This window comes from Typopeltis vanoorti, chromosome 20 (genome assembly GCF_054136105.1).
Source record: "Typopeltis vanoorti isolate ZY-2024b chromosome 20, IOZ_Tvanoo_1.0, whole genome shotgun sequence".
Classification (NCBI taxonomy): Eukaryota; Metazoa; Arthropoda; class Arachnida; order Uropygi; family Thelyphonidae; genus Typopeltis; species Typopeltis vanoorti.
In genome coordinates this window covers 1,666,550-1,688,684 of record NC_143568.1, presented here as the reverse complement: position 1 = coordinate 1,688,684, position 22,135 = coordinate 1,666,550, and the positions used below count along the sequence as shown (strand labels likewise).

The window sequence follows — 22,135 nt, the reverse complement described above, 5'->3', positions numbered from 1 at the left end:
TGCTATGCATTATAGGAAGGGTCACTACCCAGACTAGTTTCAACCTTTAATGAGGTCTCATCAGTGGGAGTCAGACCCAGAGGTGATGCCAAGGTTGAAGTAATGCAGAACTCATATTTTCATATATGAATAGACAAACGGTGTCACACCTTATTATTAAAATACTCTGGATTAGAGATAGTTGTTGGGAGTTTTTCCACTTGGTTATAGTACAAATTAAAGATGCTAAGAAATGTATTCTTGGTTTAATCCTTTACCCAAGTGTAAGTAAACAAAGTTTGTGCCTGAAGTATCCAAGAATATAATTTCATGGCATCTTTAATTTGTACTATAACCAAGTGGAAAAACTCCCAACAACTATCTCTAATTCAGAGTATTTTAATAATAAGGTGTGACACCTTTTGTCTACTCGTATATGAAAATATGAGTTCTGCATTACTTCAACTTTAGTATCACTTCTGAGTCTGGCTACACTGATGAGACCTCAATAAAAGTATCACATCTGGGTGTGGCTCTGGGCTCCCACTAATGAGTTCTCAGTTTTTGTCAGGATAAGTACTTTCGTTTTCTTTTGTTTGTTTTTCACTTAGGTTTTATTTTACTGGTGCTAGTGGCGGTTTCGCTGCCACTAGCACTGGCTTTTTTTTAAAATAAATATTAAGATTGCTGGCAGTGCAGTTAATATATGCATTATGGGATTACTTCTTCCATCATCACGGCTGCCCTTTTATAGTAGCTCAAATAAGGCATGTGATGATGGTTTAGAATTATTTCTGTATCATGGGATTATTTAATTCTCAGTTTTATGACTGAAAGTTTTTTTTTTTTCTCTTACAATCAAATGCAGAGGTTATAGTCTTTTCCCCATCTGAGATAATGGTACCAATTCCTCCAAGGGTGCATACTCTAGGAATTGAAATTCCCAGATGTGAAGAAGTGAGATGAGTAACTAAGGTTTTAAAAGAGATAGTTGGTGTAAATAAGATTTATTCTTTTATCCCTTATGGCAGAGGGAAATATTTAATTGTAGTTAAAAATGTGGAAACAAGGGACAAACTATTACAGGGTTTTACTTTCGAAGGCAGCACAGTCATTCCTGTAATGGTCAGGAGCCAAGTAAAAAGAGTAAATATCGAAAGATTTCCAATGGAATATATAGAGAACAGTAATGAAATTCTTATACAGACATTTTCGAAATGGGGTAAGATTAATAATATACGAAAGGGTTTATCAGCTGAAGATCCAAACTGGTTTTCTGGTGATGTCACCTTCACAATGGATATGAAGATGCCCATACCAAATTTTGTCAACATCAGTACAACCTGAGTTATGGTAAACAATCCTGGAGTAAAACAGCAATACCTGTATTGTGGTTCATACGATCACATGGCTGATAACTTCACCAAATCTAAATGTTTCAACTGCATGGAGATTGATCATATTACTAATCAGTGCCAAAAACCCTGTCAGAAATGCGAAAGTTCAGAACACCGCATTAACACCTGTTTCTTTAAGAACTTTCATTGCAAGAGTGGGAGAACCAGCAGAGCTAATTAGAACCCATATATATAAGAGAGGCATAATGAGAGTTCCCAGATCTTCCAATTCAGTCTAGTAAAGTCGGTGCTTTTAAACAAACTACACTTGCTAAAATCACAAAAAAGTGCATGATCAAATCAGCTAAAAATTAGCCCCCAAATTCTAGATCTGCAGAGTGACTTTCCCAGTCAAATACTGATGGAACATCAGTTGAAATTACCAGTAATGAACCTAGTATAAAAACTGAACAGGTACAAAACAAAATGCAAAAATACGAAACTATTCCACAAGGAGAAACTGGAGAAGAAACAGAAAAGCAAGTAAGACAACTGAAAGAACTTAATATGCAGACAAAATCATCAAAAAAGAAAGATGAACTAATAAAAAAAATTGAGGATAAATAAAAAAAAAATTAAAAAAGGAACTACATCTAAAAGAAAAAGGAGTAATAAAAAATGTAAACATGGAGAAGGCTGTGAATCGTCAAATGAAAACTCTTCAGGCTGAGAAGAGTTTATGGATTATGAAGAACCAACTCATGCTAATAAAGGGAAAGCAAGAGATACAATTAAAGAAAATATAATAAAGTTTACTGATTCAAAGTTTTCAGTACAATTATCATCTACATGAAAAGAAAATAACTAGCTTCCAAATCAAGAACTATAGGCATGAAATTGAAATAATGGAAAGCAACTGGAAAACAGTTTGCAAGAAGCAGGCTACACAATTGCTCCATCACAGATTGTAGACCTCATCGGGTTCATTCAAAATTTAGAAGTTAAAGACTTACCAGTGACACTTCATTAATCATAGCATCTCCTTTCTGCATTGCCTCATTAAATGTACGAGGATTCCACAGGCAAATTAAACAAGAAATTATATGAAAACTTATGCTGTGCCATAATATCAGGTTTTTGTTTATCCAAGAAACATATTTCTGCAGATATAAAGATATAAAAAGTTTAACAGATAGACATCCACTTCTTTCTTATTGGAACTTTGGAAGATTTAACAGAGCTGGAGTAGGAGTTCTTATTCTTGTTCCCCTCCTTCGGTCATTCTGTAATATCCTTTGGATATTACAGAATACTGTGGATGTATAATAAGATTTATAAATGTTTATGTTTCATCCAATGGAACAGTTAGACTAAAATTCTTCCAGGAATTGGAGTCATATTTATACGGTTCCCACCACATCATAGCAGTTGGAGACTGGAATTGTATTGAAAACCCCACATTAAACAAAATAGGAGGACACCCCCCCCCCCAGGAGTGGAAAAGTGGGATATCCAAAGTTAAAAACATGTCTCGACAATGCTCAACTAGTAGACATATGGAGGATTCACAATCCTAATCTCCACCCATACACGTACATGAATCAAGATATTGGTACTCATATCGATTGAATTTATATTTCTTCTTCCCTTATGAATAGGATAATTCAGATAAAATATCTTGACATCAACATGTCAGATCATAATCCAGTTCTTAAGTTCCACTGCATGGAAAAAGTAGAAATCTATTCTGGACCATGGAGACTTCCAACGAATTCCACATCCTCTGTTCAAATTGGAATAATGTTACCTGAAATTGGGATATGTGGTTAAAATTCATACAAGCAGTAAAGCAGAATATGACGGAATGGGGAAAGGAACAGGCTCTCCTCAAAAGGAAAAAGTTGAAAGACCTGTATAAAGAGAGAGAGAGAGAAGCTGGTTCGTAACAAACCAACGCAAAGGTATAGAATGTAGCAACATCATTAAAAACATTAACATAGCGATTACTATTATTACTATTACTATTATTACAGGCAACTCCAGGGAGTCATTTGACTCATCGAGGGAGGCCCCAAATCATATTCATCACAACTATTTGACATTCATACAGTATCTATCATACCTCGCCTTAAACTCATTCACTGTCACAGCATCCACCACAGACTCAGGGAGCGCATTCCACTCATTCACTACTCTAAAAGTAAAGAACCCAGCTCTAACACCTTTACTAACCACACTTTTGCTCAGTTTCCACGGATGTCCCCTAGTCCTCCCACAACCAGCCCTGTTCTCAAAAATATCTTCTGAATTAATTTTATAGAAACCCTTCAGTAATTTGAATGTCTCAATCATATCTCCCCTCCTCCGCCTATCAACCAATTTTTGCAACCCACAAATCCTCAACCTGTTCTCATACGGTTCATTCCACAGACCTGCTATCATCTTGGTCACTCGCCTCTGGATCCTCTCCACCTCCTCCCCATCAAGAAGAAACCTAGGTGACCAAATCTGAGCACAGTAGTCTAGATGGGGTCTTATCAAGGCTCGATACAGAGGAACAATAACCTGCTTGTCTCTGCTTGTCAACGTATTCTTCAGCAACCAAGTGATTTGATGAGCTGATTTGGCCACTTTTGCAATGTGTCCCCTAAATTTCAATTCCTTATCTACCAACACTCCTAAATCTCGTGCCTCATCAATTTCCTGGAGCACGGTTCCACCAATGCAGTAAACTGCTGCCAATCTTTTCACCCCAAAATGCATAACCTTACATTTTGCCACATTAAACTGACATCCATTCTCCTTAGCCTGGACCTCCAATCTATCCAAATCATCCTGCAAAATTTTGACGTCATCTGCATTCACTATTGCCCTACCCAACTTCGCATCATCCGCAAACAAATGAACTGTTCCTCTCAGATCCTTTCCTATATCATTTATGAACAAATTAAACAGCAGTGGTCCAAGAACAGATCCTTGTGGCACACCACTAGTCACAGGCCGTCTTGTGGACTCTACTCCTGAGTAAACCACTCTCTGATATCTCTCTGTCAACCACCCTCCTATCCATCTCACCAACCCTATGTCCATCCCCATATGCCCCAATTTACTGATTAGAATTCCATGTGGTATCCTGTCAAAGGCCTTGGCAAGGTCCAGTAGAATCACCGTAAACCTATTACCCTTATCCAGTTCAGCCGTCACTGTGTTATAATACGTGAGCAAGTTACTGAGGCATGACCTACCCTTCACAAAACCATGCTGTCCCCGATACAGTATCCCATTTTCTTCTATCCAATCTTGTATTTTCCTCTTGACTATTTTCTCTAAGACCTTGATAATGATTCCTGTTATGCTGATTGCCCGGTAATTTTCAACAGCAGCCTTGGAACCACCTTTGTGCAGTGGAACTATTTTCCCCTCTTTCCACCCCCTTGGGACTAACCCAGTCCTGAGGCTCAAATTAAACAAAATGGTCAAGGGCACTGACAATTCTTTGGCCGCTTCACGTACGACACGAGCTGGTATACCATCCAATCCCACAGATGTATTGACATTGAGGTTCTGTAATAGACTAGTTACCTCTACTTCATTCATCACAATTCCAGTATAAGCTGTTGGTTCTTCCATTCCTGCAAAGTCACCACCTGGATGATATACTCTTGCAAAGTGCTCACTCAGTAATTCCACAATATCGACTGATTCAGTTACCTCCCTACCCTCAGCATTTTTTAAGATCATTCTACCATGAGCATTTTTCCTTTTACTTGCAACATATTGAAAAAACTGTTTGGGATTCTCTTTAGCCTGCGTGGCCAATTTCCTTTCGTAATCTGCTTTTGCTTTTCTTACCACCCTTGTTACCATCCTGGCCTGAGCTTTATACTGTTCCTGCGCCTGATGGTCACCCTTCTCCTTAAAATTCCTCCACAATTGTTTCTTTTCTTGCAGCTCAAGCTTAATAGTGTTATTCATCCATTTAACCCCTAATTGATTTATTATTCGGACTCTTGGTATACAGTCAACCATTGCCTCCTGCAAACAGTTCTTAACCACCTCCCATGCACTATCAACATCCAGCCCTTGCAGTTTTACATGCCATGGCATTGAGCCAAGCACACACCTAAGCTTGTCATACTTACCAGCCCGGTAATTCCACATGTACCCTGTCTTTGTAAATTCGACTCCTTTAGCCACCTCCCAAGTCATGACTTTATGGTCACTCTCACCAATTGGTGGCAACATGGTCATGTTCATTACAGCCACATTCTCGGTTGCAATTACTAGGTCCAGCACTCTCTGCCCCCGGTATTTTCCAATACATGTTGCCGTAGATAGTTGTCCCTTAATAACCGCATAAAATACAATTCCTTCCTCCCATGTGCCCTCTCCTCTTTCCAGTCAATGTTACCATAATTGAAATCACCCATAATAATTACCCTCCTTCCACTCATTTCTTCTATTTGCTTATGCATACTATCCCCACCATCCACTCCATCACCCGGTCTATAGCAGCACCCAATTGTATATTTTGTTCTGCTGGATTGTATCTCACACCAAACAGCCTCAAATGCGCTTTTTTCCCCATCATGCAGTTCAACTTCTATACTCCTTGGCTGAAGATCATCAGCTATCATCAATAACACTCCTCCCCCCTTTTTATTCACCCTGTCACTCCTGAACACGCTATACCCGTCGCATTCAATCCCACTAGCTTTATCATCTTCTGTCAGCCATGTTTCACTAATACCGACAACCTCTGGCCTGGAAGTGCCAACCATGGCCAAAAACTCTTCCTTCTTGTTCCTAATACTCCTGGCATTAGTGTACATGAATCACAGAAGCCCATTTGTCCCATCCTTACTTTGATGCCTTATACTAACTATCCCATTCTGATTTGTTGTCCGTCGTACTCGCTCGGGCATAATATACTCATTCATACACTTAACTGCCCCCCCTAAAGTCAGCATATCTACTCCCCCCCCCCTCTTAATAAATCTAGTTTCCCTGAGTCTGTACATCCACTTCCACATCATTCATCAACACTCTTTCAAGTCTCCGTACACCAACTCCATTCAAATGCAATCCATCCATCTTATATAAGTCCTTTTGCCCATCGAACTCATTCCACACATCCACAAATTCCACACCACTCTCCATGCATAACCCACACATAAAGTCATTGGCAATTATGGCCCTCCTTCTAAACACTTCACTGTCATACCGTGGTAAGATACTCACCATCCTAACTCTCTCACTCTTCTCTTTTGCTACCTCAAACAACTCCCTCACATCCTCTATCATTTCCATTTTGTCCTGTTTCAAATCATTCGTTCCTGCCACGATTATCATCTCTTTCACCCTCTGTTTTTGCAGTCGAATAGATTCGCTGACGTCCTTTATGATCGCACCCGGCTGGTACGACTTCGTTAAATTCTCAATTATTACGCCTCTTAATAGCGAATCCCCATACAGCACTCGCTCCTTGATTTTATTGACGTTTGCAAACATTCTATTATTTGCCATCGCAGACTTCCGCCGGTTATTTGTTGGTACGTTCAACACACATTTTTCCATACGCTCCAGTTGTCTTTTAGCTCTGTGTATGGCACCATTCAAACGGGCAATTTCGCTACTCGCATTTATCTCACCATTTTCATTATCGATCAAATCATCCATTCTTTCTGTGTTTCTACCTTCAATTACATTTTCGGCGACGCTCTCACACCTATCTGGCACTACCACGCAATTCTCTAGCACACCGCCATTTTCTACATTCTGACTATCGTTCACGATATCGCTCTCGACACACGAAACACGCTTGAAGTCCTCATTCTCTTTACACTTTTTACACATATTAACTCCACTATCACTTTCTAACCAGACTCCCACCGCTCTTCGCAAGGCATACATCTCACAGACAGCACATTGCATAAATTCGTTTAAATCAAAACTCTTAAACAAACATGGCGATCTGGCCGCCAATTTTTTCTTTATCGGTGGCATGTGTGCGCTATCTTTTCTTAAAAATAATAATTAAAATAACAGAAAACACGCAAAAATTGTACAGACACACCAAGAAACAAAAAGCAAACAATACTACTTAAAATTCTAGTAAAATATCTAATGTTAACACAAAATAATACTAATCTTTTCAGGAGCTCTCGACAAGCCAACGATCTAATCAGTGCGACACACGTATATGAAGTGGAAAGAGATAGAAGTGGAAAGGCAGAAACAAGTAGAAGAAAGAAATTTTCAGATAAGAATATAGCAGTACTTAGCAGATAGCCCTTCAGCTGCATTCTTCAATAGACAATTCACAAAATTTCGCAAAGAAAGGACTATCACTCAAATCTGTACTGATGGAGAAGACATGTCCACCACTTAAGACATCTTTGACTCCTTTCAAAAACACTACAAAAATCTTTTTGAAGATAATAGTACTGTGGGAAATTATAACTCTTGGAACAGTAATGGCTGTCCTGTTCACATCCAAGATGGGCTTGACAGACCCATTACATCATCTGAAATTACCACACACACCCTATAAAGAATGCTAGACAAGAAAATCCCCAGAACCTGATGGTCTAGGGATAGAACTTTATTACGAGGCCCTGGGATTTTATTCTACCCATTCTAGTTACACTATTTAATTCCTTTCTCTCATCAGGATACATACCAAGTGAATTTGTAGCAAGCTACACTGTCCTCACTCCAAAACCTAATAGAGATCACACCTTAATCAGCAGCTGGAGACCTATTTCTCTATCTAATATGGACTACAAGATCTTTTTTCTGCATTATCAATAACGAGCTCAAAGTGGGAATGAGATACATAATTAAAAGCACACAAGTGTAAGGATTACCAGGTCGAGCAGTAGAATTTAATCTATTTCTAGTACGTGATCTAATCCACTTAGTTAATACAAGAAAGCAGTCAATGGCAATGCTATCAGTAGACCTTACTCAAGCATTTGATAATGTCAAGATGGGCTTGACAGACCCATTACATCATCTGAAATTACCACACACACCCTATAAAGAATGCTAGACAAGAAAATCCCCAGAACCTGATGGTCTAGGGATAGAACTTTATTACGAGGCCCTGGGATTTTATTCTACCCATTCTAGTTACACTATTTAATTCCTTTCTCTCATCAGGATACATACCAAGTGAATTTGTAGCAAGCTACACTGTCCTCACTCCAAAACCTAATAGAGATCACACCTTAATCAGCAGCTGGAGACCTATTTCTCTATCTAATATGGACTACAAGATCTTTTTTCTGCATTATCAATAACGAGCTCAAAGTGGGAATGAGATACATAATTAAAAGCACACAAGTGTAAGGATTACCAGGTCGAGCAGTAGAATTTAATCTATTTCTAGTACGTGATCTAATCCACTTAGTTAATACAAGAAAGCAGTCAATGGCAATGCTATCAGTAGACCTTACTCAAGCATTTGATAATGTCCGACATCCCATTCTGTTCCACATCCTCCAGCAAATTGGTGTAGATAAAAAAACTTATATCCATTACTCCTATGCCAATTCAACTACCCATCTCCTAGTTAATGGGTTCCTGTCAGACCCAATAAAAATTCGAAAAGGAGTCAAACAAGGTTATCCTCTTAGTCGACTGATCTTTGCATTGGTTCTTGAACCTTTCTTACAGGAAGTCGACAATACACATGCTGTGTGAGGAATAACAGTTCCTTCAACTATAAAGAAAAATAAGGTATTAGCACATGCCAATGATGTAGTGGGAACTTTGAAGGATAATGATTTCATATATATATTTTTTAGTATTTTTGAAAAATTCAGAAAAAGCAGTGGATTAACTATTAATGCAGACAAGACAAAATTAAAAGTTTTTGGAAAGTGGAATCTTGGAGGCATTTCCTTTTGGACTAATCCCTAAGAAAGAACACCTCATTATACTTGGAATTCCCTTCTCCACTTACCCAATATTACTAGTCGAAGAACTTATATACAAGAACTTTGAAATGTTAGAAGACTGGAAAATAGGGCCACTCTCCTTTTCTTCTAAAGCCATAGCACTCAAAACAATCTTTCCTGCTTAGTTGTGCATAATAAATATTACAGACATCACAGAAGCTGAAGAAAAGCAATTATATAGTAAACCTCGGCAATATTTTTGGTCCAGCCGATACCAAGAAGTTAAAAAGGAATTTCTTCAACTATCAAAAAAACCATGGAGGATTTGAACTTCCAGTCTTAAAATTCTACTATTTAAGCAATACAGGTTCAAAAAAACCATAAAATATGCAGACTAATCACACACGTGTAGACCTTCTCCTGTACTACCTGGGTTTTCATTTTCCCCTGTTTGGAGTTAATGATTATAAAGGTCCAAAAGCTGAGATTGTTCCTGAATACTACAACGCTCCGTGCTTAACTCTAAGACTGCTAAAACACTCTGGAATTGATATTCTTTCCATTAAAAAAAGTAAAATTTGGTATAAAGAAATCTTTAATCTCTTTCGCCATGAAATTCCACAGTTGGGTACTGACAATAATACTTTGTTTCATAACTTGTTGACATTCGAAGGATACCCTAACAGGAGGGATCTTGCTTGAAGAATTGCATATATACCCGTCTTCCAGTCAATATCATCAAACAGAGGTACATTAACATCAGCGATCCAACCTGTGACATCTGTTACCAATTGGAAACAGTAGAACATGCATTCTACAGCTGTCCTCTTGCCCTGCGTATTTGGAAGAGATTATGTGATGTGCTGAGCATTCCATTGCTTACAACAGAGTAGGTTTTTTTTTGCAATACCCACCACCTGTCAGCAATGGGAAGAGAATTTTGATTTTTATAATTAATGAATCAAAATACCATTTATGGAAGGTTAGAAAGAAACATGGGTTTGAAAACCAGCAATATGGCATTCAAATATATTTTTTTTTTGTATTTATACTAATACAATCCTTTATCCAAGTGTTTGCTTACACTTGAATAAAGGATTAAACCAAGAATATAATTTCTTGGCATTTTTAATTTATAAACAGCAGCTGTGTTGGCATGGAAATGCTATTTCAGATAAAAAAACAAAACAAAAAACACATGGAATATAAATGTAGGTTTCTGTGGTTTAGCAGTTCTGTGGGAAGTTTTTGGTATTGCAACTACATTATAATTATGCTGGCCTGGTTGGCTAAGTGGCTAGCGTATCCGCTCTCCAGCCAAAAGGCTGTGGGTTCAAATCACGCAGTGGGCATGGATGTTTGTGATTGTCTGAAAATACTAGTGGTGGTTGGTGGCTATTAAATAATGAGACTGGTTGCAAAAATGTGGTTTATTATTACAATTGTGCAACGTAATTGTTATCCACTTCAACATACTCCCCCTCCTCTATCTACACACTGTTGCATACGAATTTTCCATTGTTGGCAGCAGTGCTGCAAGTAATCAGGTGTTATCTGCTTCAGTAGCACTGCTGTTTTCTCCTTTACCTCATCCACTGCCTGAAAACAGGTGCCCTTCAATGCAGATTTCAACTTTGGAAAAAAGTAAAAGTCGGCATGGAGCTAAGTCCAACACTGGGATCTTCTTATCAGCCAGATACTGGTTTACCGTGCACTGTGGGCTGAAGCTTTGTCCTGATGGAGAATCCAAGCATTGATCTTCCACAGATCGGGTTTCTACTTCCTCACTCGTTCTCTCAGTTTGGCCAGAACCTCAAGGTAATAATGTTGGTTAACTGTCTGACACTCTGGTACCCATTCAACCATTACCACACTATTGATGGAAAAAAAAAAAAAGAAAAAAGATCAACATTGCCTTCGGTTTTGACTTGCTCATTCTTGCCTTTTTTTCATTCTCGGTGATGTGGGAGTTTTCCATTGCATCGATTGTCTCTTTGTTTCTGGATCGTACTGGAAAATACGTCTCATCACATGTGATGATCTTCTCCTACAAGTCCGGAATTTGAGATTAATGTGCTGCTCAAGTTTAATTAGACATTATTCCAGCAAAGTGACTTCACGTGTGTTTCTTTTATATCAACTGCTTCTAGAACCTTCAAGGTCATTCAGGGCGCAAGCGCATCCCGCTGCTACAAGTACACAATTCAACAATGCACCTTGTCTCGTTATTTAATAGCCACACCTCATATATGGATAGTGGTTTGGGAAAGAAGGAACTTGTTTGCATTTGATTTAAAAGACTGCATATACATATATATTGTATTCCTTGGGAAATATAACAGGTGGAAGACTGTTCCACAATACAGCAGTTGCAGGGATGAAGGAGGAGGAAAAGAAACCTATTCTGCGAGTTTCCAGGTGCACTGTGAAGGGATGTTGAGCAGCAGTTATGCGTGTTCCAACAAGTTTAGTGGGGAAATTATTGATGCTATTTCAGATGAATATTTCCCGTGGAAATATTTGTAGAAGAAACATAGTTGCAGAAACCAAACATCTATGTGAAAGAGGGGGGGGGGGATGAGTTGGTAAGAGATGCTCATTAATAAGTCTAATTGCTCTCCTCTGTATTGAGTCAAGCATTTTGAGAGAGCTTTTAGGAGCCCATACCATATGTGGGAGCAGTATTCAATAGCTGGTGGATTTGCGACTTGTATAAAGCTAACAGCTGTTCAGGGGTGAAGTAACATCTTGAGTGAAAATAAAATCCTAGCTTTTCAGAAGCTGAGGATGCAATGATTATGATGTGTTTATGCCAGGAGAGGCTTGGTGACAGGGTAATTCCAAGAAGAGAAATCTCAAATTATCTGAAATTTGGGTGTTGTCAAAAATAATACTGGGAGAAAATGATCCTTTTTTTATGAGAGACAAGACAGAACTGAATTTTATTAGCATTGAAATTGATGGTTATCTGAACCCCATTGGAGAATGGCTTGGAGATCAGAATTGAGGGTGGTGGTAGTTGATGTTCTGCAGGCTGAAGTGAGTTGTGTAGAGTAAGGTTTATCAAATGAAAGGAAGGAGTGCAATGTGCCATCATCTGCAAAACATTGTATTGGGTTGGAGGCAGTAGCAGCTCTTAAGAATTTGTAGTGGTGGGGCTGCAATGCTACCAGCCCAAACTGCATGTAAATCACGCGTTACCCCCCCCCCCCCCACGAGGTAGCGGTTTGGCATGGTCTGCATTGAAGGCAACTCCAGCATTGAGTATACTTGCCAGTACTGATACTAGCCATAGCCTGTAAGCACATTGACTATTGCAAAAGACAACTATTGCTACAAAATGAATTATATAAAATACTGTTGAGCAGTATTGTATTACAAACAAGAAAATAACAGTTTCTAGATAAATATATAAAAATTTAAGAATGGCTATAATAAAACAGGAACTTGCATTTTATACTGGAGGGGCTGCAGCCCTGCAACACTTATGGACAAGCTGCCACTGGTTGAAGGTCAACTGAAGTAGGTCATTGATATATAGCAGGAAGAGGGTTGGTGAGAGGACAGAACCTTGAGGAGCCCCGACATTAATTGAATGGTGAGAAGATAAGGAACTCTCCACCACTACACATGGTGTGCATCCAGATAGAAAGCTGGCAATCCAACTATGAGACAGACCAATCAATAGTAGTTTCCTTAGTAAGCCTCTGTGACAGACCAGGTCAAAGGCTTTGGCGATATCAAATGCAACCACTTGAGATTCACCAAACTTCTCCATGGCATTTGTCCAGAGATGGGTGACATATGTGTTGAAAGTTTATTTTTCACTTGGTTAGATTATAATAAATTTAGTTTAATCCTCTATCCAAGTGTAAGCAAACAAAGTTTGCGCCTGAAAGTACCTTCAGGACTGGGGTAAGGTGGTACAACACCGGGCAACTTGTTGCAAAAGGAGATGTGTTTTGCATTATGGGAGATACTGAGATAGGAGTGTTGTTAGCTTGCTCCACCTTTGCAACGAGTTGTCCGGTGTTGCACCACCTTACCCCAGTCCTGAAGATACTTTCAGGCGCAAACTTTGTTTGCTCACACTTGGATAAAGGATTAACCTAAATTTATTATGGTGACATATGTGAATAGTTGATCATCAGTGATGGCGGTCATTAGGTGGGTGCCTTCAAGGTAGTGTAGGAGTTGGGAATTGATGATTTTTCCATTACTTTAGACAGGACTGAGGGGAGCAAGATAGGGCAGTAGTTGGATTACAGTGACTTGTCAACTTTCTTGAGAATGGGTTGAATATAGGTGTTCCAGGCTGTGGGATAGATACCAGTGGAGTAAGAGAGTATATACAGGCAACATAGGATAGGAGTCAGTTCTTTGCACGTTTCCTATGTAGTGACTGCATACTGGTCTGCATGGTGTCACTTGATTTTTGCATTAATTTAGCTTGTTTGTAGTCTAAGATCCAATTGTTTTCTCCATTTTGGTGTTTTTCTTCTAGTTGTTTTCGAAGTTGATGACTTTATACTCTCTGTGCAAATGTTAGGTCTGGTTGAGCACGTATGTGCAATTGGGGACAAGTGTCTTTGAACTTGTTGATTGTTGTTGTTAATTTAGATGTCTTGTCAGTGTGTCACAAGTCGGTTTTACGAGGTGTGGAAAGTTCGTTCCATCCTTTCTTTGATTTATGGGTCCATAACGATAGCACCCGATGAATATTTCTGTTGATTTCTTCTGCTAATTTGATGATGTCTTCTTTTAGTGATTTTCCATTTTCCGTCGGAAAGTTAAAAATAACGGCATTGAATTTTTTGTTTTTGGTCTCCATCGAGTCACGTACCATTGATGCAATTAAGTTACAGAATTCATTCACTGCCAACGGTGAATTTGCGTTGGGGCGCTGATTGTCAATTAGTTCAAGCTTAGCTTCCAGTGCTCACATTTTAGAGGAAAAAGTTTCGTTCATAGCACTGATGTGCTGTTCAAGGTTTTCAAGTCATTTGCCTAAGTTCAGGAGCTGTTTTACAGAAGGGAGGCACAGTGAACAGAACAAAGGGCTGGTTGAGATTGATAAATAGTTTGAGAGCCGATTCATTGATTTTTGTGCAGGAAGCATGTAGCCAAGTGGCAACAGAACTCAAACAACCCCTTTTTTTCCCCTTCCTTTTAAGGTTACACGGTGATCAGCATTCATATTTATAAATTTAGGGACACAAAAACATACGTGTTGAAAAGATTATTTTACTAATTATGAATAAAATAACCTTTTTTTAACCCCCCCCTTTTTTTTTTAATCAGTGACATCAATTTTATACTGTGGGTTTCTCGGCGAATGATACTGCTTTGCTAGTGAGACAGAGGATGCTTGTTCGTCATAGGCTTTTGTTGCAGCCATCTTTGCTTCATGTGGTAGGCATAGCGGGCACTTACACATGGCTGATTTTTAACTTGAAGTATACCTGATTTAATGCACTATAAGTACTTACAGGTTGTGTAGAAGTAATCGGCTCCTTAGTACCTGCTGTTAGGATTTCCGTTTAATGATTAATTTGAATGAAAAACACAGTGTATTGCTCCATGAGTACAATATAAAAGTGGCTTTTTTATCTTTAAATAAAAAAATATAAAGATTCCTACACCCACCAAAACATCCACATCACCCTATAAAAAAATCAGGTGTCTATGAGATTCATTGCTCTTGTGGTATTTGTTATGTAGGCCAGACAGAAAGGTTGGGAGATATCCGCATGTCTGAACACATAAAAGATGTCAAAAAAAAGAAGAGAACATAAATCAGGCCTTGCATTCCACACAACCACTACTGGCCATCAAGTACTCTGGCAACAAACAAAAATGTCATATATTGATCTTAACTATTTTACAAGAAAATTTAAAGAAGCGCTACAAATGCTTAGGATCCCTACACAATGCAATAAAAATCAAGGCTTAATATTACATCAGGTATGGTCTGCTTTCATTAAAAATTTAACTGCCCACGAAATTAGGATATAGCACGTGTGATACCACAGAACATGATAGCAACAACTAGCAATGTTCCAACATGCATACAGTAATGAATTTACCATTTACCATTTGTATTCTGGTTTTTCAATTATATTTAACAGTTGTGAAGTTATCCAAAACATCTAATATATGTAATTAATTGTTAATAGGCTTTATTGTGTAGAACATTTATGTACCACTACCCCTGATGATGTAAGTCTTATGATGTACAAAACTTGTTGGGTTATAATTGCTTATTATTAAATTCCTTATTTATATTATAATGTGGTCTCAATACCAAAACTTTCCCACAAAACTCATGGAAATCAAAGTTATACAGCCCACTGCTGATCTGGAGGTCTCTCAATGTTTTGTAAATTACTCTAATAATAATAATAATAATAATAACTCTTCAATTCTTGGAAAGGAGTGAAAAACAGAAAAACAAGTGTCAAAATTAATTGAATACCAGATTCAAACAGCTTTAAGTAGACAAAGCTTGAAACATATTACAAACCTAATAATCTGTACAGGAAAAGGGATATCACTTTTCTTCAGAAATTTTCTTAGTAGTTCAGTACAAGTTTTAATAACCTCTTCTTCAGGAACTTTTTCCATATACTCTGCTTCCCGACCTCCAATCCAACCAACAAGAACATTAGGTTGTTTTCTAACTACATCAAACCCTGAAATACCCTTCACCCACTGAGCTGAAGTCTACAACAAAATAAAATTATATACAATATAAGAGTAATCATACCTTTTTTTAAAAAAAGAAAAAAAACTTCAGATAAGAGATTTTTAAATGGAGCAAGTATATAGGCTGCTTGTCTTACAGGAGTGTAAATATGTATATTTTTGAAGCTATATTAATACAGAATTTTTTTTAATGTGCATAGGCAAACTAATGAGACTAAGCCACATATTTGTAAACACAGTTACACAGATCCAAAAACACATTCCATCTAACATCAATATGTACCAAGCTGATGAAGGGATGTACAAAAGTCATTGATATATAGATATAATTTTAAACATGAAAAGCACTACATTTAATAGTAAACTTTATTTAATGAAATAAAGTAATATTCTAAACACGAAATATGCAGAGTCCCATCTTTACATATTAAAGAAATTAAGACTAACAAGAATCCTTTCTTACAGGCTATGTTATCTGTTCTACTGTGACAGAAACCTGCAGTAACCAGAAGCACTGTTAAGAATGGGATATAATCACTCTTCAAGTGATAGACAATTTGACACTGAAGACAACGTTCCCTAGCAATTAGAGAATCACGTTTCCATGAGCCTGGTGTGGAGTAATTTTTTTTTTTTTTTTTTAATTTTTGAGATACACCTTTCAATTTCATTATCATTATTGCACAGGCACTCCATGGAGCCCTAAACTTATTGTGGAGACCAAAACTATCAACAGAATATCTGTTGTACCTCTCCTTGAAACCATTAACAGGCAAAGAATTTATAGTTGATTCAGACTACTTATTCCATTCATTCACCACTCTCAAGAAAAAAATCTAGTCCTCATGCCCTTACTAACCACACTCTTACCCAACTTCTGGGGTGACCTCTTGTTCTGCTACCTCTAGCTAACTGTTGAAACATTTCTCCTGCATCAATCCTTTAAGTAACTTAAATGTTTTTTTTCCCACCTATCAACCAACTTTTACAATCTACAAACCAACAATCTATCCTCATAGGGCACATTCTACAGACAACTCTCCTCTGGATCCTCTCTTAAAAAAGCACAATCTTTTTTAAGAGAGGATGGAGAAAAGCCATTGATATGGAAAAAAAAGAAAAGAAGAGACTGCCTTTTAAGAAAAGGCCATCTCAGAAAAGGTCACCAAGATATTCAAAAAGCACAATCTTGTAACCACCTATAAACCACACAAAAAGCTAGTAGCCCTTATCCACTCTCCCCAAAAAAACCCAGCTTCAACCAAGGTTGCAGCTGCAGGGTACCTGGAGTTTACCAGGTACCCTGCAGCTGCAACCTTTCATTTATGGACAAACATGTAGGACAGCAAACATCTGTATATCAGAGTACCAGCATTACATCAGATTCCACAACTATTTGGCTGATCAGGATTAGTAGACCATGCCCTAGATACCTGGCGCAGGACGTGTTGAAAAAAAGCCACCTCACTTCGCTGAAGCAAATTCAAGTTAAAAGTTTGAGAAGCTTTTCCTTGAATCGACTGCAGCTCTTATGAACTATTCCAACCTAAACAAATATGGTTGTATCAGACTCCCCCTTGTATGGGAAACCCTCATCCACAGACAGTCAGCTCAATGACTAAGAACACCCAACTGAACCCAATATGTGGTATAATTGTAGGAATTTAGGTCTTCCTGTATCTCTCTCTAGTTTTTTCATCTTTGTTTACTGAAGTGTGCTCGTGCACATGTCTAATACGAACGTATTAATACCCGATGCTGCTGATTTGAATTTGGTGAAATACAGGATAATAAGTAAATAATTTTATTTATTAATAAATACTTTGTTAATTTCCTTAAACAATATACGATGCTGGAGAATTAATGTATATATAAGCCTAAACACTAGGATCATATTTTAAAAGATCTGTTTAAGTTTTATTTATAAGACAACCCAGATTTTTTTTACAGAGCAGAATTTTAATTTTTGCACTTTCCTCAATTTTCCATTTATGGCAGTCCTTTCAAGAAGTGTAATATAAGGTCCCACGCCCCACGCCTAGTTTATATTCAATGTTTAGCACTTTTTATCCTTATTTCTAAAACTCTTTCTTTTGTGTGCTCTTGAAAGGGTTCAGTTTAAACTGCATTTTTCCCATTATTTTTAAGTCAGTTGCTAGCTTGCCATCTAACACACTCATTTTTCAGTAATTCTTTGTATGCATTTGAAACATCCACACGAAAATGTAAATTATTTCCTAAAAAATTTACATTTATTATTACATGCAGTGCTTTGTGTTCGAAATCATTTCTACAGTATCAGTGTGCTACATATGCAAAACGCTGCACACAACAAAAGCTGAAGCGTTCCAGTTGTTTGTGGCAACTGTCTGTTCTTGACAAGTAGATGGCACTCAAATGTATGCACAAAAAGCATACATTTTGAGCGACTCAGCACTTTGGTGATGAGGAAGAGGGAAGGAGGTAGTTTTGTCAGTTACATTTATATCATGATACCCATGGAGTTATATTTCAGAAAATAGCAGAGCTAAAGTGATCACTGTAGGCATCACAACACGGTTATAGATATTATTGAAGTGGTTGACTGTATACCTAGAGTCCGAATTATAAATCAAGTAGGGATTAAATGGATGAATAACACCATTAAGCTTGAGCTGCAAAAAAAGAAACAACTATGGAGGAAATTTAAGGAGAAAGGTGATCGGCAGGCACACGAACGGTATAAAGTGCAGGCCAGAAGGGTAACGAGTGTGGTAAGAAAAGCAAAAAAGGTTACGCAAGAACATTGGCCATGCAGGCTAAAGAGAATCCTAAACAGTTTTTTAGATATGTAGCAAGTAAAAGGAAAAACGTACATGGCAGAATGATTTTAAAGAATGCTGATGGTAGGGAGGTAACTGAATCAGTTGATATAGTTGAGTTACTGAGTGAGCACTTTGCAAGAATATATCATCCAGGTGGTGACATTGCAGAAACGAATGAACCAGTAGATTATAGGAATTGTGGTGAATGAAGTGGAGGTGAGTAGTCTATTGCATAACCTCAATGTCAATACATCCGTGGAATTGGATAGTATACCAGCTTGTGTCGTACGAGAAGCAGCTAAAGAATTGTCAGTACCCTTGACCATTTTGTTTAATTTGAGTCTCGAGTCTGGGTTAGTCCCGAGGGGGTGGAAAGAGGGGAAAATAGTTCCACTGCATAAAGGCGGTTCCAAGACTGCTGTTGTAAATTACCGACCGATTAGCATATCAGGAATCATTGTCAAGGTCTTAGAGAAATTAGTCAAGAAAAGAATACAGGATTGGATAGATGAAAATGGGATATTGTATGGGGGACAACATGGTTTTGTGAAGGGTAAATCATGCCTCAGTAACTTGCTCACGTTTTATAACACTGTGACGTCTGAACTGGATAGGGGTAATGGGTTTACAGTGATACTACTGGACCTTGCCAAGGCCTTTGACAGGATACCACATGGAACCCTAATCAGTAAACTGGAGCAGATGGGGATAGATATAGGGTTGGTGAGATGGATAGGAGGGTGGTTGAAGGAGAGATACCAGAGAGTGGTTTATGCAGGAGTGGAGTCTAAAAGACGGCTTGTGACTAGTGGTGTGCAGCAGGGCTCTGTTCTTGGACCACTGCTTTTCAATTTGTTCATCAATGATATAGGAAAGGATTTGAGAGGAAGTGTTCACTTGTTTGCTGATGATGCAAAGTTGGGTAGAGCAATTGTGAGTGCACAGGATGTCAAAATTTTACAGGATGATTTGGATAGTTTGGAGGACTGGGCTAGGAAAAATGGATGTCAATTTAATGTGCCAAAGTGTAAGGTTATGCACTTTGGGGTGAAAATAATAGCAGCAGTATATCGCATTGGTGGAACCGTGCTCCAGGAGATTAATGAGGCCAGGGATTTGGGAGTGTTGGTGAATAGGGAATTGAAGTTTAGGGGGCACATTGCAAAACTGACTAAATCAGCTCATCAAATCACTTGGCTTCTGAAAAATACTTTAACATGCAGAGACAAACAAGTTGTTGTTCCTCTGTATCGAGCCTTGATAAGACCCCATCTGGACTACTGTGCACAGTTATGGGCACCAGGGTTTCTTCGTGATGGGGAGGAAGTGGAGAAGATCCAGAGACGAGTGACCAAGATGATAGAAGGTCTATGGAATGAACCTTATGAGAATAGGTTGAAGATTTGTGGGTTGCAGAGATTGGACGATAGGCAAAGGAGGGGTTATATGATTGAGACATTCAAATTACTGAAGGGTTTCTATAAGATTGATCCAGAAGATATTTTTGAAAATATGACTGGTGGTGGGAGGACTAGGGGCCATGCATGGAAGCTGGGCAAGAGCGTGGTTGACAAGGGAGTTAGAGCTAGGTTTTTTACTTGGAGAGTAGTGAATGAGTGGAATTAGCTTCCAGAGTCTGTTGTGGATGCTACGACCGTGAATGAGTTCAAGGCAAGGTATGATAGATACTGTGTCAATGTCGAATAATTGTTCTTGACATGATGTTAGGGCCTCACTCGATGAGTCTGTCGACTCCTTGGAGTTGCCCGGAACAATAATAATAATAATAACAATAACAAGTATTTCTTAAGTTCTCAATAGATAAAGTAAAAAATATGATTTGTATAAATTATTAATGTAGTAGAATATGACTAACTGTGAAACTGTTCATTTGGAAACAGTGCATGTTTATTTGTAATTCAATCCATTCCTACTGTAAATTTGACCCTGCTATTAAGAATTAACTTCCCTGTGAACTGGATTACTTTTCTGGTAATAAGATGAAAATGAGAGTTGATTGCATACAATCTCTCTCACTATAGTGAACACCATTATAAACAAACTACAATGAACAAGAGCAAAATATCTACTAGTAATAACAAAAATTATTTCTCCTGATTAATTATTATAAAGAAGAGATACCAGAATATTAACAGCTTTGGACTATTTTTTTTTCTTCTTACAATTGGAGTTTATTTGATCAGAATATAATCATCAGATGCAAGCCATTACTGGGAGAGTTCTCGACATGCAAAAGAAGGACGTCACAAAAATTCGTTTGCTTTTTTGGAAGTCATTCCACCACTGGCACATTTGAATATATTAGACAGTTGCATTCCTATGCCAGTTTAGAAAACCACACATTAAACCAATAATAAGGTGTGTAACAATTGTGGTAGGCACAAAGACCTGAACAGAGGGACAAAGAATGTGGAAAGAGATTTGAAGAAGTTGTTGCAGAAAGTGAAGGATAATAGCGTCAATGGGAAAGTGGCTAGTTTGCTGCCCAGATATGAGAGCAATGAACAGTTCAATTTGTGAATGTGTGGAATGAATTTGAATTGAAGTCAGAATAGTTCAAAGTTGATGGGATGCATCTGAATGGGTTTGGTGTTATTTATTTGGAGCAACTGCTGTTTAATAAGAGTGCACAGGGTTCATATGAAATTAGTACCACTAAGAGTCAGAGAGAGGGTTGAGATTGAATTATGAGAACATGGAAAGAGGATGGATACAAAAGTGAGGAAGTGACTATAAAGCAAAGTAATGCAGTGCAAAATGGTGGGGATGATAAGAATATAAATAAAAATCAGTCAGGATCAGGGAAACAGGGATGGTCAGAATGAAAAGAGAAGTGCACTTATAGTACAGAGAGTAAAAAGCGACTGTGTTGATGGATGGCCTTAAATAGTGGAGAATTGTCATGCTTGTATACTAATGTACAGAGTATCAGAAATAAAGGGCCGAGTTTGTAGCACTGATTGAATCAGTATGCCCAAAGATAATTGACAAAGAAACTTGGTTGTCTGAGGATGATATACTGTCATGACTTGTACTGGTAGGATATAAAATTTTTTGAAAGGATAGGAAGATGAAAAGAGGAGGGAGAGGGATATTGTTAACAGTAGCAGAGAAATTTTGTCCTTCAAGAGTCATGGTGGGAAATAGTAGTATGTGTGAAGATTTTGAAGATGTTTGGTATGAAATTGAAATCAACAGAAGAGTATGTCTAATAGGATGTGGTTATAGACCAGGGAATATAGAGAGTATTGATTGTGAAATGTCTAAACAAATTAGTTGGGCAAGTAAAAGGAAGATGATCCTAATAGGAGATTTTAATAACAGGAATGTGGATTGAAAAGAAAAAAATAGTATATAATAACAAGGAGAGTGAATCTGTTGAGTT

At 38.0% G+C, this 22,135-nt stretch overlaps 1 protein-coding gene across 1 annotated transcript in view; it reads right to left on the bottom strand.

The window, feature by feature from the left end:
- LOC150095190 (uncharacterized) overlaps window positions 1-22,135 on the bottom strand; it is a 353,683-nt gene that overhangs the window by 81,198 nt on the left and 250,350 nt on the right. The window contains exon 9 of the mRNA XM_090410551.1: window positions 15,744-15,943. Within this exon, the coding sequence (XP_090266677.1) occupies window positions 15,744-15,943 (200 nt within the window). The remainder of the gene's footprint in view (window positions 1-15,743; window positions 15,944-22,135) is intronic.